The 20,901-nt window shown below is 44.7% G+C and overlaps 1 protein-coding gene across 1 annotated transcript; it reads left to right on the forward strand.

Moving 5' to 3' along the window:
* The first annotated feature begins 524 nt into the window (after positions 1–524).
* On the forward strand, positions 525–20,515 carry LOC308584127 (uncharacterized protein). Its single transcript, XM_081188863.1, has 6 exons — positions 525–633; positions 4,534–4,659; positions 6,744–6,869; positions 8,449–8,568; positions 11,980–12,120; positions 20,353–20,515. The coding sequence occupies exons 1-6, from the start codon at positions 582–584 to the stop codon at positions 20,361–20,363; spliced, it is 576 nt and encodes a 191-aa protein (XP_081044989.1). The 5' UTR covers positions 525–581; the 3' UTR covers positions 20,364–20,515.
* The last annotated feature ends 386 nt before the right edge of the window (positions 20,516–20,901 follow it).

Here is a 20,901-nt window from a genome sequence, read left to right on the forward strand (position 1 = left end):
CTCAGCACTGCAGTTTGCTCTAAAAGACCCAACTGGTCAGTTTGGGGTATTTGAGTTTCAGAATGTCCAGGATGATGTCCTGGGTGTTTTAGCTGAGATTCCTGCATCGCGGGTGTGTGTGTGTGTGTGTGTGAACTTGAAGGCCCATGGGGTCCCTTCCAACTCCATGATTCTATGAGGAACGTAAGAAGAGCCAATGGCCCATCAAGTCCAGCATCCTGTTCTCGCTTTGGCCAATCCAATGAGGAGCACAAGAGCAGCTGGCCCTTCAGCAACGGCCATTCAGAATCATCACTGCCTCCAGCTGTGGAAGCAGAGCATAGTCATCCTAGCTAGTAGGCATTAACAGTCTTCCAAAGCCATCTATTTTAGAGAGAGGGAGGAAGAATTAATTATCCAAAACTGAAAGGGTGCATGGTAGCCATGAATATCATTAGCAGAATGTTTGGAACACCCAGTCCTTTCCTTCCCCCTGAAAGCTTCCTCTCACCATTCCCTTGGGAAGTACAAATAGAGGATCCTTTCTCTCTCTGCAATATCTTTGAGCTAGAAGGCAACTCTGGTAGCTCCAGCATTCAGCCATGAAGACCTCTGCCCCTCTACTTCTCCTGTTGGTGCTGCTGTCAGTCCCAGGTAAAATCTAAAGGGCTGTCCATCCACAGCACTCCAAGAAGACATGCCAAACTAGCCCCTTGGCTGCTTTGTAGTGCTTGGAATATTAGCCCATTTGATACTATGTCATCAAGAGCTAGCAGGGCAGCAGTTGAAGAAGGAGCAAAAAGGGTTTTCTTGTGTGTGTGTGTTTCTTTGTGGCTGATTAGCTGTTTTCCCTGTGCAAAGGTCAGAGGGGGCAGGGTTTCTGTTGAGGCAGGGGATTAGCTGTGGGAGGAGCTTATCAGAGCTAGCAGGGCAGCAGCGCACGCAGTTTGATCCATCTTTTAGATTTAGGGGAGCTAGTCTCAAACGTTTGTTGGGGGAGACCTAGGTTTTTTGTGGAGGGAGTTATTTGTCCTGTCTTCACGCTTTTTATGATGGAGGACCGCTGTAGCCACCCCCAACAACACGTTCTCAAGATGGAGGGGGAGGGAACAGCTGCAGTCACCTGCGGTTCCTGCGCAATGTTTGCCATCTTGCCAAAGGTTGCAGGCAGCTTTACCTGCAGCAATTGCATGTTGATTGCCCTCTTAAAAGACAAAGTCCAGCAATTGGAGGAACGTGTAGCTACGCTCCAAAGAATTAGAGAGCTGGAGCTCTTCTTGGAAGCAACAGAGCACACCGTCTCCACCAAGGAGGAGACAGGGGACTCCCCTGAGAAGGAGGCTATTTCACCAACACAGGAGCCAGATATATGGAGAAACGTGATTAATGGAATTATTAATGGACTTCAATGTCTGTACACTAATGCGCAAAGCATGGGAAATAAACAAGATGAGCTTGAGCTCTTGGTACAGCAAACTAAATATGACACAATAGGCATCACTGAAACCTGGTGGGATAAGTCCCACGATTGGAATGTAATAATGGGGGGATACAATCTATTTCAGAGAAACAGACCAGACAAGAAAGGAGGAGGAGTGGCGTTATATGTCAGGGATGTGTATACCTGTGAAGAGATCCAAGATTTAGAACCTCAAAGCCAAAGTGAGAGCATTTGGGTCAAAATTAAGGGAGAGAAGAATAACAGTGACCTCATTGTGGGAGTTTACTATAGATCCCCAAGCCAAACGGAGGACATAGATGATGCCTTCCTGGAACAGATGGCCAAGCACGCAAAAGGAAGGGAGATAGTAGTAATGGGGGACTTCAATTACCCGGATATTTGTTGGATGTCAAACTCAGCCAAGAGCATAAGGTCAAACAGATTCCTCACCGGCCTTGCAGACAACTTCATTGTCCAGAAAGTGGGAGAAGCAACAAGAGGAACAGCTATTTTAGATCTGGTCCTAACCAATGTTGATGACCTGGTTAGTGGGTTAGTGGGAAGGATCATTAGGCGCGAGTGATCATGCTCTTCTGAAGTTTACTATACAGCGGAAAGGAGCAGCCAAGCATACTAGGACTCAATTTCTTGACTTTAATAAAGCCGACTTCATAAAACTTAGGGAAGTGCTGGGTGAGATCCCATGGACAGTAATACTAAAAGGAAAGGGAATTCATGATGGCTGGGAGTTTGTTAAAGGGCGATAGTAAAAGCACAACTTCAGGCAATACCAATGAGACAGAAACATGGAAGGTGCCTAAAGAAGCCAGGGTGGCTATCTAAAGAACTTTTAACTGAGTTAAGATTAAAAAAGGATGTGTACAAAAAATGGAAAAGGGGGGAAACCACCAAAGAGGAATTCAAACAAATAGCCAGCACATGTAGACACAAAGTCAGAAAAGCTAAAGCACAGAATGAACTCAGGCTTGCTAGAGAGGTTAAAAGCAACAAAAAAGGCTTTTATGGGTATGTCCGTAGCAAAAGGAAGAACAAAGAAACAGTGGGGTCACTCAGAGGAGAAGATGGTGAAATGCAAACAGGGGACACAGAAAGGGCTGAACTCCTCAATGCCTTCTTTGCCTCAGTCTTCTCCGATAAAGAAAACAATGCCCAACCTGAAGAATTTGGAGCAAATGATTCAGCAAAGGAAACACAGCCCAGAATAACTAAGGAGATAGTACAAGAATACTTGGCTAGTTTAGATGTATTCAAGTCTCCAGGGCCAGATGAACTGCATCCAAGAGTATTAAAAGAACTGGCAGATGTGATCTCAGAACCACTGGCAGTCATCTTTGAGAATTCCTGGAGAACAGGCGAAGTCCCGGCAGACTGGAGGAGGGCAAATGTTGTCCCTATTTTCAAAAAGGGGGAAAGAGAGGACCCAAATAATTACCGCCCAGTCAGTCTGACATCAATACCAGGGAAGATTCTGGAGCAGATCATTAAGCAAACAGTCTATGAGCACCTAGAAAGGAATGCTGTGATCACCAATAGTCAGCATGGATTTCTGAAAAATAAGTCATGTCAGACTAACCTGATCTCGTTTTTTGACAGAATTACAAGCCTGGTAGATGAAGGGAAGGCAGTGGATTTAGCCTACCTTGATTTCAGCAAGGCATTTGACAAGGTGCCCCATGATATTCTTGTAAAGAAGCTGGTAAAATGTGGTCTTGACTATGCTACCAATCAGTGGATTTGTAACTGGCTGACTGACCGAACCCAAAGGGTGCCCATCAATGGTTCCTCTTCATCCTGGAGAAGAGTGACTAGTGGGGTGCCATAGGGTTCTGTCTTGGGCCCGGTCTTATTCAACATCTTTATCAACGACTTGGATGATGGACTCAAGGGCATCCTGATCAAATTTGCAGATGACACCAAACTGGGAGGGGTGGCTAACACCTCAGAGGACAGGATCACACTTCAAAACGACCTTGACAAAAACAAACAAGATGAATTTTAACGGGGAGAAATGTAAAGTATTGCACTTGGGCAAAAAAAATGAGAGGCACAAATACAAGATGGGTGACACCTGGCTTGAGAGCAGTACATTTAAAAAGGATCTAGGAGTCTTGGTTGACCACAAACTTGACATGAACCAACAGTGTGACGCGGCAGCAAAAAAAGCCAATGCAATTCTGGGCTGCATCAATAGGAGTATAGCATCTAGATCAAGGGAAGTAATAGTGCCACTGTATTCTGCTCTGGTCAGACCTCACCTGGAGTACTGTGTCCAGTTCTGGGCACCACAATTCAAGAAGGACACTGACAAACTGGAACGTGTCCAGAGGAGGGCAACCAAAATGGTCAAAGGCCTGGAAACGATGCCTTATGAGGAACGGCTAAGGGAGCTGGGCATGTTTAGCCTGGAGAAGAGGAGGTTAAGGGGTGATATGATAGCCATGTTCAAATATATAAAAGGATGTCACATAGAGGAGGGAGAAAGGTTGTTTTCTGCTGCTCCAGAGAAGCGGACACGGAGCAATGGATCCAAACTACAAGAAAGAAGATTCCACCTAAACATTAGGAAGAACTTCCTGGCAGTAAGAGCTGTTCGACAGTGGAATTTGCTGCCAAGGAGTGTGGTGGAGTCTCCTACTTTGGAGGTCTTTAAGCAGAGGCTTGACAACCATATGTCAGGAGTGCTCTGATGGTGTTTCCTGCTTGGCAGGGGGTTGGACTCGATGGCCCTTGTGGTCTCTTCCAACTCTATGATTCTATGATTCTATCTGTGTAAGATTGAAGTTCTATTTCCTGATTAAGTGGGAAATGGAATGGACTGCTTTTGCTGAATAGAATTGTAGCATTGTAGAATTGGAAGGGTATTATCTAGCCCAATCCCCTGCCATGCATATACTTCTGTTGATGCAGCCAAGAATAGCATAAGTTTTCTTTTTGCTGCTGCATCACATTGTTAACTCATGTTATGTTCATGCTGGCCTTGGGTGTTACTAAGAGCCCTAGCTCCATTCACATATACAATAGGGAATGCATAGAGATGTTGGTAATCTCTTTTCACTTGAGGGGTTGATTTCTATCTTCATAATTTTCGCCAGGACCAGCTACCACCAACAATATACTTTGTAATGGCGTCTGCAAGCAACGCTGTTCAGCTGGAGAATATGAGTCTTCTTTAGACCCCTGCCAGGAATCTGGTCACGTCTTCTGCTGCAAAGAGAAAGGTAACGTGCTAAACTGTTATTAGGGGTTGCAATCATTATGATTGGAAAAGTGGTGAAAAGATAAGAAGCAGGGTTTTGTGCTGCTCTGTTCAAAGCAAGCCAAAGACCAAATAAGGAGAAGGGGCTCTGCATGGAGAAGGCAGAGAGTTGCTATTGTGTGACGGAGGGAAGGTGCAACTGCTCAACACCCATTAGAAATGATAATTAAACAGTGGATCTGTGAGCACATTGAAAAGGATGCCATGGTTACTAAAAACTGGCAGGAATTTATTGAAAGAAACAAGTCATTGCAGATGATTCTTATTTTATATATTTTTTTTTGTTAGAGTGGCAAGCTTGGTAGATCAGAAGAATGCTTTGAATAGAGTATGCCTTGATTTCAGTAAGGCTTTTGACAAACACTTTGTCATCCTGAAAAATGTGATAAGTGGGTTCTTTCCTAGGCCTGGTGTTGTTCAGCATGACTTGGATGAAAGCATAGAGGGGGGTGTTCATAAAATCTGCAGATGACACCAAATTGGTAGGGGTAGCTAATACTTCAGAATATAGAATCAGGATTGCCATTGACTTCTATCCTTTGGAGAACTCAACCAAAAACTCTAAATGAACTTCATTAGGAGCAAATGTTAGGTTCTACATTTGAGAGCCAGTGTGGTGTAGTGATTAGAGCGGTGGACTCGTAATCTGGTGAACTGGGTTCGATTCCCTGCTCCTCCACATGCAGCTGGTGGGTGACCTTGGGCTAATCACACTTCTCTGAAGTCTCTCGAGTTTTTGTTGTGGGGGAAGAAGGGAAAGGAGATTGTTAGCCACTTTGAGACTCCTTAGGGTAGTGATAAAGCGAGATATCAAATCCAAACTCTTCCTCTCTTCTTCTTCTACCCTAAGGCAGGAGTAATCCAATGCACAAATATAGAATTGGGTACACCTGGCTTGACAGTAGTACATGTGGAAAGGATTTAGGGGTAGACAACAAATTTTTTTTAGTAGACAAGAAATTTAACATGAATCAACACTGATGCAGCAGGATAAAAGCTTATGCAATTCTAGGCTGCATCAAGAGAAGTCCAGTGTCCAGATCAAGGGAAATAATAGTACCATTACTGTACATTCCGGCTTCCCTGCAGGCTGGCACCTCTCAAGGTTGCACCCATCTGCCGCTTTTGCCAGGGCTCAAGGGAGAAAATTGATCCATATTTCCTATGGTGTGAGCTGCTGCATGCTTACTTGGGAATAAATCTCACTGACCTGGAGGTCTTACTCCTGTGTAAGTGTGCCAAAATTTGCTGTGTGACAGCGCAATCCTGACACGTCTGTTCCAAAATCAGCGCCATTTAATTAAGACCGACCACGTTGGTGCCCCAGACAGGTCACTTCAGGGCTGCTAATGGAGCAAAAACAATCTGGGAGGGAGCAATTATGAGTTATAAGCTCAACCTGATTAGCCTAAGGTCATTGTGTCTCATTGCTCAGCTACTGCTCTCCTTAAGCCAGGCAGCCCCCTGGTCAATAAAGTGCTGACCCACCATTGTCTGCTTGCTTTAATGGGCACTTGGAGCTCAACAAGCTGACCGAACCCATAGTCCCTCTGGTTCTCCTTTTGATGCTCCTGATCTTCCTGGGAAAACTGTAAAGGGCCATCCATCCACAGGACTGTAGTCAAAGAACATTTGTTCAACTGGCCATTTGGGTGTCCTTTGGGGTTCTGGCATGCTAAAAATATTAGCCCGCTTGATACTACAGTGGTACCTCGGGTTACAGACGCTTCAGGTTACAGACTCCGCTAACCCAGAAATAGTACCTCGGGTTAAGAACTTTGCTTCAGGATGAGAACAGAAATCGTGCGGTGGCGGAGGGAGGTCCTATTAGCTAAAGTGGTGTTTCAGGTTAAGAATGGACCTCCGGAACAAATTAAGTACGTAACCAGAGGTACCATGTATATCATATGAGCAAAATTAAAGTTCTATTTCTTCATCTAGTAGGAAATGTAATAGATTGCTTACGTTGTTTAAGAAATGGTTAGAGATGTTGGTGATTTCTTCTCATCTGAAGGATTGATTTCTATCTTTCTAACATTTCTCCAGGATCCACTCCCACCCTGAACGATAATTGTAGCGGTCACTGCTCACGATCATGTTCAAATAGAGAATACGTGGCTTCATTAGACCGCTGCGATCAACCTGGTCATGTCTTCTGTTGTAGAAAGATAGGTAATTGTTGGGAATATGAGATGAGATACCCACTTTGTGGAAGCTGACCCCAGTTTCAGTCACTACCCAGAAGCAGCATAAGTTTACTGCTGCAGGAGATAAGGCTTCAGTAATCAGTTCAGTTGATAACCAGACAGAAAGAAAAGGATGCTGTGAATACTAAGAGCTTGGAAGAATATCCTTAGGAGACACTTTCCTTCCTCCTGAAAACTTCTCTGCTGCCTGTCTCTGGGCATATCACTATTCCCTTAGGAAATATAAACAGAGGATACTTTCATTCTCTTTCTGAAATATCTTTCAGTCAAGATGACTCATGTGGCTCTAGCATTCATCTATGAAGACCTATGTCCCTCTAGTTCTCTTTTTGATGCTGATTACTGTCCTGGGCAAAATGTAAGGGTCCCTCAAACCACAGGACTGTAGTAAAATAAGAAATATATAGCTAGCCCATTTGGGTGTCCTTTGCTGCTCTACTGTAGCCTTATTAGACTTTACCGATTGGTTGGGTGAGCGTTGCTCCCGGACGGGAGGAAGTAAGTCAAATGACACCGAGGTTTGGTTCAGAGAAAGAGTTTATTCTGCTCTCCAGATAGCAGAAGGCACTGCGTGAATCGGTTCACAGCAAGCACAAAAGCAAGAGAAATTGCATACAGTATATATATCCTCCAGGCATCCTCTCCCCCGTTCCCCAGGAATCAAGAACGTCAGCTTATACACGTAAGTTGACACCCATGACCATAAACAGATGTTCCTGTTCCTGTATTCCTTATCTTGGGGTAAGAAGGTCACCAACTCTAAGAGCACTCCTGACGCCGTTCCTGGGCATGGGGGCTGACAAGGTCTGTGCGTCAGTGTGGTCAGGATGTAAGATAAGACCCAGACGTGCCATCCCTGCTCCACTCGGAACTGACAAGGCCATCCGTCATTACCAGCCTTCATGGACTGATAAGGGAGATGGTTATGTTTGTACAGCTGGGTTCCTGTTATACATGAGCTCAAGTTAATGGTTTTTAGCTAATGCACCCTTGGAGAAGGAGAAATGGGGATTTTGGGGCCCGTTTCAGACTGACTACACAGTCAGGTTTTAGATTTGGGAAACCCATTCCTTCACTAGCTTGTTCGAAATATTAGCTCATTTGAAGCTACCGTGGTACTTTGGTTCTTGAACACCTTGGTACACAAACAACTTGGAACCCAAGCACTGCAAACCCGGAAGTAAGTGTTCCGGTTTGTGAACTTTTCCCGATTTTTATGTCCACTCTAGGAATGTTGTATTTGACTGCTCTGTGTTTCACATCCCACAGTTTTTAACAGTCTAGAACGGATTAATCCATTTTGCATTATTTTCTATGGGAAAGCGTGCCTTGGTTTTGGAACACTTTGGTTTTTGAAATGACTTCTGGAACGGATTAAGTTTGAGAACCAAGTTACCACTGTATGTCATTTGTGCAAGATTAAAGTTGTATTCATTTAGTGGAAAATATAATGGACTGCTTTCACTGAATAGGTGATTCTTAGAAATGTTGATGATGTCTTCTCATCTGAGGGATTGATTTCTATTGTCACAATATTTCTCCAGGACCCATCATAAATGATTATTGTAAAGGTAGCTGCAAACGAAGTTGTTCAAGTACAGAATATGTGGCTTCAACAGCCTTCTGCCATCATCCTGATATGGTCTACTGCTGTGCAAAGAAAGGTAACATGCTAATTTTTTGTTATGGGCCTCTATTATTATGATTTGGAAAAGAGGTTAAAGATAATAAACAGTAGTGTTCAAAGCAGGAGAAAGAACAAATAAGGAACAGGTGCTGTGTGGGGGAGAAGATAAAGAGATGCTATTGGATGACAGAGAAAAAGTGCTACTGCTCAGCACCTACTTTGCCTCTGTCTTCACCCGTAAGGAAAACAGTGTACAATGTGGTGATAATAGAATGAATGATGCAGAGAGGGTGCTGCAACCCAAGAGAGGAAAGGAGGTGGTAAGGGAACTCCTAGCTTCTCTGAATGAATTCAAATCTTCAGGGCCTTATGATCTGCACTCAGACATACTAAATGAAATTGCAGATGGAATATCACTGCCTCTGTATATAATGTATGGGAATCCTTGGAGAACAGGCGGTGTCCCTGCAGACGGGAAGTGGACAAACTTTGTCGCCATCTTCAAAAAGTGAAAAAAGTGGACCCAGGCACATTGCAAGAAACGGGATTCTGACTAAACATAGGAAAGAACTGACGATAAGAGCTGTTTCAAAGCTGAACATACTGCTTTGGAAAGTGCTGGACTTTGCTTTCATTGGTGATTTATAAACAAAGGTTAGATGGCCATCATTCAGGGATTATTTAGCGGTGATTGCTGCATTGCAGGGGTTGGAGTCCCTTCTCCCACAAGCCCCACCCAGAATCAAAGGTCAAGGATGACGGAAAACTGTAACTGAACAACATCTGGAATGAAGGAGGTCTGCCAGGCCTGCAGTGAAGAATGACATATTCATTCAGATATACTCATGGATTTAGTTCATAAAAGAAATGTCCCAACGGGCTCTTTGATTATGTGATTCCTCCACCCTCCCTCTGAAAAACATAGCCTTACTTTTTGGGAAGGAATTCTTTGCAAATGGTTCAGAATGTCTTTTAATGATTTGCAACTTTGATCAGCGCTTATTGACTTTAATACAAAATCTATATTCTTCCAATGTCTGTCAAGTCAAACTTAACACCAAAGGTCACCTTTCATCAGACATCCCAAACTCGAAAGGGGTAAAACAAGGGTGTATTCTTGCCCCCTTTCTATTTAATTTATTTTTATCAGACTTGCCAGATCACCTTCAAAAAATAGAATCACATGCCCCTAAACTTAATCAGAAACCAGTTCCTCTCTTATTATACGCAGACGATGCAGTCCTACTATCATTAACGAGTTTGGGTCTGAAACGTCTTATATCTTCTCTGATCCTTTACTGCGAATGTAATAAACTCTCTATAAATTATGAGAAGACAAAAATCTTAGTCTTCTCGAATGGTTGGAAACTAGAGAAATGGAAAATAAGAGGGCAAGAAATCCAACAAATAAAAATCTATAGGTATCTGGGAATTTTATTCCAGAGCAATTTAGGGTGGGCAAATCATCGCACAAACGCCATAAAACAGGCAAAGTGCACCTCATCAGCAGTTGCCCGTTTTTATTATCAGAAAGGTAATCAATTTATTCCTGCGGCCAACCAGATATTTCAAACAAAAGTGCAAGCCCAGATACTCTATGGAATCCCGTTATGGGTCCAAGCATATAACAGTGACTTAAAAAAGATTCACTCCAGCTTTTTGAGACGTATTCTTGGACTCCCAGCTGTGATCAAATATGAAACAATGTGTGCAGAAATAGGTATACACACAATGGAATACTGGGCCTGGTCCACCTCAATAAAGTACTGGTTACGCTGCCATTTTCGCTGCTCTCCATCAAGCCTGCTCGCTGATTTGCTCAAAGACTCCTATAAATCAAGATGGTATCAGTTCCTCGAAAAAAAGATTGAATCTTTAGGCATCGAGCTGGAGCCCCTGTACAATTCTAACGAGCAATACATTTTCCATAATATCCTAACTAGACTAAAGGATGTCGAGAGACAAAATATTATGGCAGCTGTAAACAAAATTTGCTCCCCCATATTCTATGATTTAAATATCTTAGATAGCAGAGCCAATTACATCACTAAATTAATAATCCCAGCCCAACGTAGGGCTTTTATGCTGGCCCGGTTGAATGTTTTTCCCTCAGCATTTGTCTGGGGAAGATATCAAAACATCCCTAGAAACAAGAGATTCTGCAGATGCTCTATGAATGTCCCGGACACTGTAGAGCATATTCTCTTCCATTGCCCATTGTACGGTACGCTCCGTCAACGCGTGCTGTCCCCCCTTTTGGGTGGTCTGGAACCCCAGCAAGGTGAATGTGTGGGATTCTGCCTATCCGACGTTGACCAAAGGGTAACGGCGGGGGTAGCTGAGTTTTTGGTAGCAGCCCTCCAAGGAGCAGGTTAACAAGGAAAACCACTGATTCTATATGTATATATATATATATGTATGTAGCCAACTGCTGCCTTTTTATATATATCTCAAGGCTTTTACATGTTATTCTCTCTTTTATGGTTTTTATTTGCATAATGCCTAATAAAGGTTTGATTTCAATGATTTGCAACTTTAAGAAAAGGACAACTAAGTTGTATTCAGAGCAGAGTCATTAACATTAAAATTAATGAACTTAAGTTAGTCAACTGAATTAATTTTAGTGGGTTTATCTGTAGTATGACTAACTTTGGGTACTTACCCTTGGAAATGAATCTGGAAATGAATCAGCAATGTGGGCATCTGACTAGTCTTCTTTACCTTAGAAGATATTTCCTTTACAAAGCATTCGTGTTAGAAAGTTGATATGGATTCAAGAATCTGGCTTTTCCAAAAGGCCATACAGTTATTTTATTTAATTATCCTTTCTTCCTGAATGTGGTCTATGGCATGAGATTTAAAATGTTCTTTTTTCCTCAGCAGGGGCATAGTAGCAGATCATAAAGGTAAAGGTAAAGGGACTCCTGACCATTAGGTCCAGTCGCGGACGAGTCTGGGGCTGCGGTGCTCATCTCGCTTTATTGGCCGAGGGAGCCAGCGTACAGCTTCCGGGTCATGTGGCCAGCATGACTAAGCTGCTTCTGGTAAACCAGAGCAGTTTACCTTCCCGCTGGAGTGGTACCTATTTATCTAATTGCACTTTGATGTGCTTTCAAACTGCTAGGTGGGCAGGAGCTGGGACCGAACAATGGGAGCTCACCCCACTGCGGGGATTCAAACCATCGACCTTCTGATCGGCAAGTCCTTGGCTCTGTGGTTTAGCCCACAGTGCCACCCGCTGATTATAAAATGGTGTAAAATGGTAGCAGATCATAAAATGGTGTAAATTCCCAAATTGCACCTGTGCCTTTGTAAAGGAAAAAAAACTATGTCATTTGCCCAGTATAAAAAAATCTAATTCTTTGAAATGTAATGGGCTGCTTTCTCTGTATATGAAATGCTTCGAGATGTTGATGAACTCTTATCTGAGGGATTGATTTCTTTATAGCTAATATTTCTCCAGGATCTACTCACATCCAGAAGAAAGAATGTAAAGGTCGCTGCAAGCCACGTTGTTCAAGAGATGAATATGAGGGTTCTGGAATGACTTGCCATAATATTGAGCATGCGTACTGCTGCAAAGGGACAGGTAACACCCCTAATTTTTGCTATGGAACACAACTATTTTGATGGGATTTTGGGGTGAGGTGCTCAGAAGGTGAGACGTTTTCATTACTGTGAAGCAGAGTGGGAGAACAAGAAAGTAGCTTTGAAAAAGCAATAGTATTTCAAACATTAGCAGTTGCAAAAGAGCAACACCTTAGTTAAGGTTTCATTCTTTCATTCTTTATGGATTTCAGCACAAGAAACATTTCATGGAAGAGAGATGATACTGTATTGGCTCAATTATAAGCCACACTTCCCTCCCAAATTCCGATCCAGAAAAGTTTAAGTACAGTTTATAATTGTGAAGTTATGGAAAAGAGGTTGAAGATAAAAAACAATAGTATTCAAAGCAAGAGGAAGAACAAATAGGAGCAGGTGCTGTGTGTGGGAGAAGATAAAGAGATGCTATTGGGTGACAGAGAAAAAGTGCTACTGCTCAGCACATATACATATAAGGCATTGTGGTAATCTAATCTTTTGAATTATGGTGCTGGAGGAGACTCTTGAGAGTCCCATGGACTGTAAGAAGATCAAACCTATCCATTCTGAAGGAAATCAGCCCTGAGTGCTCACTGGAAGGACAGATCCTGAAGCTGAGGCGCCAATACTTTGGCCACCTCATGAGAAGAGAAGACTCCCTGAAAAAGACCCTGATGTTGGGAAAGATGGAGGGCACAAGGAGAAGGGGACGACAGAGGACGAGCTAGTTGGATAGTGTTTTCTCGAAGGTACCAGCATGAGTTTGACCAAACAGCGGGAGGCAGTGGAAGACAGGAGTGCCTGGCATGCTCTGGTCCATGGGGTCATGGAGAGTCGGACACGGCTAAATAGCAACAAGAACAACAATCTTGAAGTGGTCAGAGCATAGACAACAGATGTTAGTCTATCTGTATAGAGATGGGTTGCAGCTGGGCCACCAGCTGAGGCTGATGGGAGGCTCTCTCCACCACTGAGGCCACCTGAGCCTCAAATGACAGTAAAGGACCAGAAGTAGCCCCCTGAGGGATTGATTTCTATCTTCACAATATTTCTCCAGGACACATAGCAAATTATGATTGTAAAGGTAGCTGCAAACCAAGTTGTTCAAGTACAGGACAAGTAGCCCATTTGTTCCTTTCCTTATGGGTGCCACGACAACCTTCAGCAATGATCCATAAATAAGTGGAAACTTTTGATCATATCTTTGAGTCTCCTGGAGAGTGGAGCAGAACCAGTGTTCAACCACACAGGTCCTATTCCATTATTCGTTTCCTTCTTCATACTGCTACATTTGCCATGGGAGGGCCAGCTATTCTCAGCACTGCAGTTTGCTGTAAAAGACCCAACTGATCAGTTTGGGGTCCCGTATTTTTCGCTCTATAGGACGCACCCGACCATAGGATGCACCTTGTTTTAGAGGGGGAGAACAAGAAAAAAAAATCTCCCCCTCTCTGCTCAGCACCCCTTCAGCGAAGCAGCAGGAGAAACGGAGCCCCTTCCATTTCTCCTCCCACCTCGCTGAAGGGGCGCTGCGCAGCTCTCCCTCTCTGCTGAAGCCAGGAGAGTCTTGCTATCAGGGATAGCCGCCTGAAGCCTTTGGAGTGCAGAGGGACCTCGCGCTGTGCTCCAAAGGCTTCGGGTTCCTTTCGCTGAAGCAGGAGAGTCTTGCACTTCAGAGGCTTCACGTTGCTATCACTGAAGCCAAGGAGCCTGCATTCGCTCCATAGGATGCACACACATTTCCCCTTAATTTTTGGAGGGGGAAAAGTGCGTCCCATAGAGTGAAACATACGGTATTGGGGTTTCAAAATGTCCAGGATGATGTCTTGGGTGCTTTAGCTGATATTCCTGCATTGTAGGGGATTGGACTTGAAGGCCCATAGGGTCTCTCACAACTCCATGATTCTATGAGGAACATGTTGTTGTTTAATCGTTTAGCCGTGTCCGACTCTTCGTGACCCCATGGACCAGAGCACGCCAGGCACACCTGTCTTCCACTGCCTCCCGCAGTTTGGTCAGACTCATGAGGAACATAAGAAGAGCCAATGGCCTACCCAGTCCAGCATCCTGTTCTCGCTTTGGCCAATCCGATGAGGAGCACAAGAGCAGTCAGCCCTTTAGCAACGGCAATTCAGAAGCATCACTGACTCCACCTGTGGATGTAGAGCATAGTCATCCTAGCTAGGAGGCAATAACAGTCTTCTCTTCCATGAATTTGTGGCTAATATTCAAAAATGGCTAATATTCAAACAATTCAATGATGCTGAATATGAACTGGGTGCCAAACGTATTGTCTAACATGAATGTGGCCTAGAACAGAATGAAAAGGGGCATATTATAAGAGTCTAGCTCTACTTTGGTCAAATGTTTGATTCCACTATGGCAGGGATGGTGAAACTCAGCCCTGCAGAGCTAACAACTCCCTCCAGATTTCCCCATTAAGCAGCCCCACACTCTCATGCTGTCATCCATGAGAACATGTGGGTCAGGATGGGACTTCAACAGATCAACTGGGAGCTTTAAACTTTACTTTGATTGAGAAAGACATGCTCCCAACCACTCACCAGCTGGCTGGTATTCTGTCAAATGTCATTTTGGAGTTAGAGGGACCACAGCACAAGTAGAGGAAAGTTCAGAAGGGTTAATTCCAGCATGAAATAGAATCATAGAATCATAGAATCATAGAGTTGGAAGAGACCACAAGGGCCATCGAGTCCAACCCCCTGCCAAGCAGGAAACATGCTTAAATCAGGCACAAAAAACAGTGACACAGTCCTTAAGCAAACTAACAAACCATGTATATGCTGGGGCCCAGCGCCTTCTGTCAAGGGTTTGGGTGTATTCTTTGATGCCTCCCTTTCCATGGAGGCACAGATTGCAGCCACAGCAAAGGTGGCATTTTTCCATCTCTGCCGTATTAAGCAGTTGGTCCCTTACCTTTCTCACCCTGATCTGGCCACAGTGATCCATGCGACGGTCACCTCCAGGCTCAATTATTGTAACTCACTCTACATGGGGCTGCCCTTGAAGCTGACCCAGAAATTCTAGCGGGTGCAGAATGCTGAGGTGAAGCTCCTTACGGGGTCCTTGCCACGTTCATCCAGTGCATTGCAGGGGGCTGGACTTGAAGGCCCATGGGGTCCCTTCCAACTCCATGATTCTATGAGGAACATAAGAAGAACATCCTGTTCTCTCAAGATGAACAGCAAGAATTAATTATCCAAAACTGAAAGGGTGCATGGTAGCCATGAATATCATTAGCAGAATGTTTGGAACACAGTCCTTTCCTTTCCCCTGAAAGCTTCCTCTCATCATTCCCTTGGGAAGTACAAATAGAGGATCCTTTCTCTCTCTCTGCAATATCTTTGAGCTAGAAGGCAACTCTGGTGGCTCCAGCATTCAGCCATGAAGACCTCTGCCCCTCTATTTCTCCTGTTGGTGCTGCTGTCAGTCCCAGGTATTCTCTGTATATGATATGTTTAGAAATGTTGGTGATCTCTGATCTGAGGGATTGAATTCTATATACCTAATATTTCTCCAGAATCCACTCGCACTGTGCAGGAAGATTGTAAAGGTCGCTGCAAGGCTCGTTGTTCAAGTGATGAACGCGTGGGTTCTGGAATGATTTGCCATGTGGCTGAGTATGTGTACTGCTGCAAAGAGACAGGTAACACCCCTAATTTTTGTTATGGGCCACAACTATTTTGATTTAGTGGTGGTGTTTATTTGGGAGGTGCTCAGAGGGTGAGGCGATTTCATTAATGTGAAGGAGAGTGAGAAAGCAGCTTTGAAAAAGCAATTATATATCAAACATTTACAATTCCAAAAGTGCAACGTCTTAGTCAAAGTTTATGGATTTTAACAGAAGAAGCATTTTTTTTTACTCATCCCTTTGTTTTGCGCTGATCTCCTTCTCAAAGGCCACTGCTTTGTTGTCACTGCTGCTGCTGCTTGCTGTTTCAGCTCCTTGTCTCTCTCAACAGTGATTCCCCTTGAAGAAGGAGGTACTCGGTATGTCTCTTTACAAGGCTTATTTTCCACGACTTGCTAAGTCTCAGAACACTGAAGCTCCTCTCTCAGTTAGCTTTACTGTCCTTTATAATCTTATTCCGTACTCCTTTTATTTAAAACAGCATTGTTACTTTCTTCCTTTCAGGAGTACTCTTGATTTTACAGTTTTAGCTTGGAGCAGCCTGGTGCTTTCTCATTTGGGTCTAAGGGGCATCCCACGGTCATGTGTGATCTTTCTGTGCTGAGGTTCTTCCACCTTCCTCCACTTTTTGTGCTGGAACACCAGAAAACCCCTTTATGCGCTGCTCGGATCTATTTTCTTCAGTCTGGAACCTCCTCTCAGACCTCTTCAGGGTTCGCGTCGCCCTTGCTTCCCCATCCTTTTAGCCCATACCCGTGACTGGGAGCGCTCTTACTGCAGCAGAGCACTTTGCGTGGTGATACCCACCCCCTCCCCCAGATGGAATAAATAAAGACACCGGACACCAGAATTTAGGTTGATGGGCGAAAAATGGCCACAACTTTATTGATTACAGGTAAGAGCGGTATTGGCCTTAGGCATTGGCCCTAACAGACTATCCGGTCTAACCGGGGAGGGTTAAGCACCAACAGGGGGAGCCCCCCAGATGCACATCCGTAGGCGCTCCCCAAGGGGTTACCGCTCGGGAGCGCGCTTTAGGCCCTAGCCTCCATAGGTTTCGGACGAGGCGATGCCCCCGGAGTCCTTTAACGAACTACCCTCCAAGCATTGGGGGAGGTGATGGCAATCCTCCCCCGTCCTCATTTGCATAACAATACCCCGGCCAATGCCTAACCGCCAAAACCAAGGAGTTGTGACGTTTTGTTTCGAGATAGGCGAAAAAACCAAGTGGCTTCAAAATTCAGCCAATTAGCCAAATGGAAAAACTCCTACCAGGCCCCTTGCGGTGACCAGCCGAAGCCCATAGCAAAGTCCGAATGCATCCCTAAAGGGTGGGTGGGTGGGAATGTGGATGGGGGCGTGCGCCCGCAACCCCCCCTCCATAGTTCGGGAGTGGCTTTCCCTGACCCGTCACCGAGCGCACCACGCCAGGAAGTCCAGAAGAAGCATTTCATAGAAGAGAGATGATACCGTATTGGCCCGATTAGAAGCCTCACATCTTTCCGCAATTCTAATCTGGAAAAGTTAAAGTGTGGCTTATAATCGTGACCGGGTGATATGCTGCTTAAACAGCTGCGTAGGAGGGCCATCGGGGTTGCATGACCACAGCATGCTGCCCACCCACAACTCCCAAGCCTTCCCCGAGCTGTCGGGGGTAAGGGTGGGACAGTACCACTTTCCCGACAGCATTCCACCCTTCTCCCTTCATTTTGACAGCTCAGGTGAGGCTTGGGGGTTGGAGGGCAGGCTGCACACCGTTGCACTCCCAGGCTGCTTTGGGAGGGTGACACTTTGCTGGTGGCCTCCCCCCTTCTCCATTTGTTCAGATGGCTTGGAGGTGAAGGGCAGGCAACCTGCCATTGTCCCGCAGGCTCCCAAACTCATTCCGAGGCTTGGGAGTGGAGGGCAGGTGGAGCACCTTTGCCCCCCACACCCGGGCTGCTTCGAGCGGGGGGAGCCTCCCAAGCCTCCCCCCAGCTGTCACAATGAAGGGGGAATGCGGTTGGCAAAGAGGTGCGGCTTCACCACCACCATGCGATCCCCCGTGCCCTACCACTGTTAATGGAGCGGGGGGGGGCACCGCTTGGGAGTGTGTATGGGGAGCTGCATGCCCCTGCTGAATGTAGCTTCTTGCCCAGCCAGACTCTGCCGCCGCTGTTAGGGAGCGGGGGGTGCCTGTCAAGCATGGGCGGGGTGGGGGGACCAGCAGCGGGTTGCGGGTGCCCGGGTGGACAGTGCAAACCTCCCCCCAGCTGCACCGTGTTCGATTTCTGTTTATGCCACTGTGCAGTTTTTGGAGTCACAAGACTCTGTTGCCTCTCATCCAGTCCATTACTGAGGCAAGACAACGGTCCAACACTTCCAATTCTACACTTGCAGATGTAAAATTTTTGTGATTGAGTGAAACCCCGTTCAGCTACTGATTGATTGATTGATTGTGTGTCTGCATTACATTGTTTATTGCTTTCATTTTATGGATCAATGATTTCATTAGACAGTACAATTCATGTTAAATTGCTGTTTTAGGAATTCTTTTTAAAAGTCTGGAACAGATTAATGTTGTATCCATTTAGTGGAAAATGTAATGGATTGCTTTCACTCAATAGGAGATTCTTAGAGATGTTGGTGATGTCTTCTCATCTGAGGGATTAATTTCTCATCTGAGGGATTAAGAGCCAGCTTGGTGTAGTGGTTAAGGGTGGTAGACTCGTAATCTGGTGAACTGGGTTCGCATCTCCGCTCCTCCACATGCAGCTGCTGGGTGACCTTGGGCTAGTCACACTTCTCTGAAGTCTCTCAGCCTCACTCAACTCACAGAGTATTTGTTGTGGGGGAGGAAGGGAAAGGAGAATGTTAGCCGCTTTGAGACTCCTGAAGGGGAGTGAAAGGCGGGATATCAAATCCAAACTCCTCCTCCTCCTCCTCCTCCTCCTCCTCCTCCTCCTCCTCCTCCTCTTCTTCTTCTCTACACAATTTTTCTCCAGGACACATTGAAAATAAACGTTGTAATGGTAGCTGCAAACCAAGTTGTTCAGATACAGAATATGTGGCTTCAACAAACTTCTGCCACCATCCTGATATGGTCTACTGCTGTGCAAAGAAAGGTAACATGCTAATTTTTTGTTATGGACCACAATTATTATGCTTTGGAAAAGAGGTTAAAGATAATAAACAGTAGTTAGTATTCAAAGCAAGAGGAAGAACAAATAAGGAACAGGTGCTGTGTGGGGGAGAAGATAAAGAGATGCTATTGGGTGGCAGAGAAAAAGTGCTGCTGTTCAGCACATATGCATATAAGGCATTGTGGTAATCTAATCTTGAAGTGGACAGAGCATAGAGAACAGAAATTAGTCTATCTGAATAGAGATGGGTTGCAACTGGGCTACCAACTGAAGCTGGTAGCCACTCTCCATCACTGAGGCCACCAGAGCCTCAAATGATAGTAAAGGACCCAGAAGTAGCCCCCGAGCTGCGTACCCACTCCATCAGAGGGAGGGTAACCCCATCAAAAGCAGGCAATCTCCCACCCACTAAGAGTACCTCCGTCTTACCTGCATTGAGCTTTCGTTTCTTGCCTCTCATCCAGTCCATTACCGAGGAAGCCAATGGTCCATCACTTCCAGTGGCACACTTGCAGATGTAAAGGAGAAGTAGAGCTGTGTGTCACCAGCATATCGATGACAATCTACTCCAGAACTCTGGATAACCCCATTCAATGCTTTCATGTAGATGCTTAAAACCCCCCAAAACATTTATTCAAAAGATACAATACATTCTTGTCCACTGCCACAATATCACGGAATGATCAGTCCAATCCTTGATCCCACAACACTGTCATGTTGGCTTGCCTAATATCCTCAATAGGAACCCAACTACTGATCTGGTGGTGTAGACATTTTCCATCGATATATCCCCTCAAAAGACACCTCTGTGATTGTGATGGCATTAAAACATTCTGCTCTTCAGTAAAAGAGAAAAGAGAGACCAGATTTCATGCAGGTGTTAAACAGCATGGGGATAACACGGAATGCTAAAGAACCCCACATTGAAGGTTCCATGGGGCTGCAAGCATCACCCTTGGGAAACCACCATGATGTCAACCATCACAAAGCAGTACCAACAACCCCTAACTTGGACAGCCGCTCCCCCCCCCAAAAAAGGGGCTGATGGCTTTGACAACTTTAAAGTTTTGGGAAGGAATATCTAAGTTAATTATATACAATTTTATTTTAATTAATATGCAAAATGATGATGCAACTTTAAGAAAAGGACAACTAAGTTATACTCAGAGTGGAGTATTAAAATTCATGGGCTTCAGTTAGTCGAGCCAATTTTTGCCAGTGGGTTTAACCAGACTCGGACTAACTTTGGGTACTAACCCTTGAGACTGAATGCATAGATCAAATGGCAAGATGGGAAGCTAATCATTCTTTATCTTTCAAGATATTTGCTTTACAAAGCATTCCAGTTAGAAATATATGCTCAAGAATTCTGGCTTTTCTAATTTGCTCATGTAATATATGTTTTCCTGAGTGTGGAATATTGCACGAGATTTAGCATATCTTGTTCTCTTCTCTTTGATAGGGAAAGAATAGCAGATCATATAAGAGTGTAACAGGAAATTCCTAAGTCGCACCTGTGTCTTCGTAAAGAATGGAGCCCTATTTCCATTGTTATTCTGAAGCATTTGATATATGAACAATCTTTCAGATGTTACTTTTGGTTACCAAGAGTCTTTCCAGGAATTAACTATCTCATTCCTTTCTGCTCCTAATAAAACCAAACCTGTTCTGCAGACCAAGTCCTTTGTCATCTTTTCCTATCCAAACTGGGAGGCAAAGTTATCCTGTTTGTTTCATTGCTATATGGTGGAATTAAAAACTTCTCTGGTTTTCTTTGGCTTCAAAGGAAGGGAACTCAGCTTGAAAGGACAAGGTCTGGTGTTGTAGCACCCTGCTTGTGGTTAACGCTTAGCTGGAATGAAATAATCAACGCAGCAATAGAGAAATTCAAATAATAATTTATCTGTCAGACAAATAAATGAGAGACACAGTGGTATATGGATACCAAAGCCCTGCCCACTCCAGCCCTGATGGCCAGCACTTATATTTCCTCAGCCCAGCCCCCTTGCTC

This window comes from Podarcis bocagei (assembly GCF_964188305.1).
Source record: "Podarcis bocagei genome assembly, chromosome: 3".
Classification (NCBI taxonomy): domain Eukaryota; kingdom Metazoa; phylum Chordata; class Lepidosauria; order Squamata; family Lacertidae; genus Podarcis; species Podarcis bocagei.

What these genes read in the sequence shown, in the direction of transcription:
- LOC308584127 (XM_081188863.1), top strand. Translation starts at nt 582, where the DNA reads ATGAAGACCTCTGCCCCTCTACTTCTCCTGTTGGTGCTGCTGTCAGTC. An exon ending in CTTCTGTTGTAGAAAGATAG is followed by an intron (nt 6,870 to 8,448) that starts GTAATTGTTGGG and finishes ATATTTCTCCAG; the next exon opens with GACCCATCATAAATGATTAT. An exon ending in CTACTGCTGTGCAAAGAAAG is followed by an intron (nt 8,569 to 11,979) that starts GTAACATGCTAA and finishes ATTTCTTTATAG; the next exon opens with CTAATATTTCTCCAGGATCT.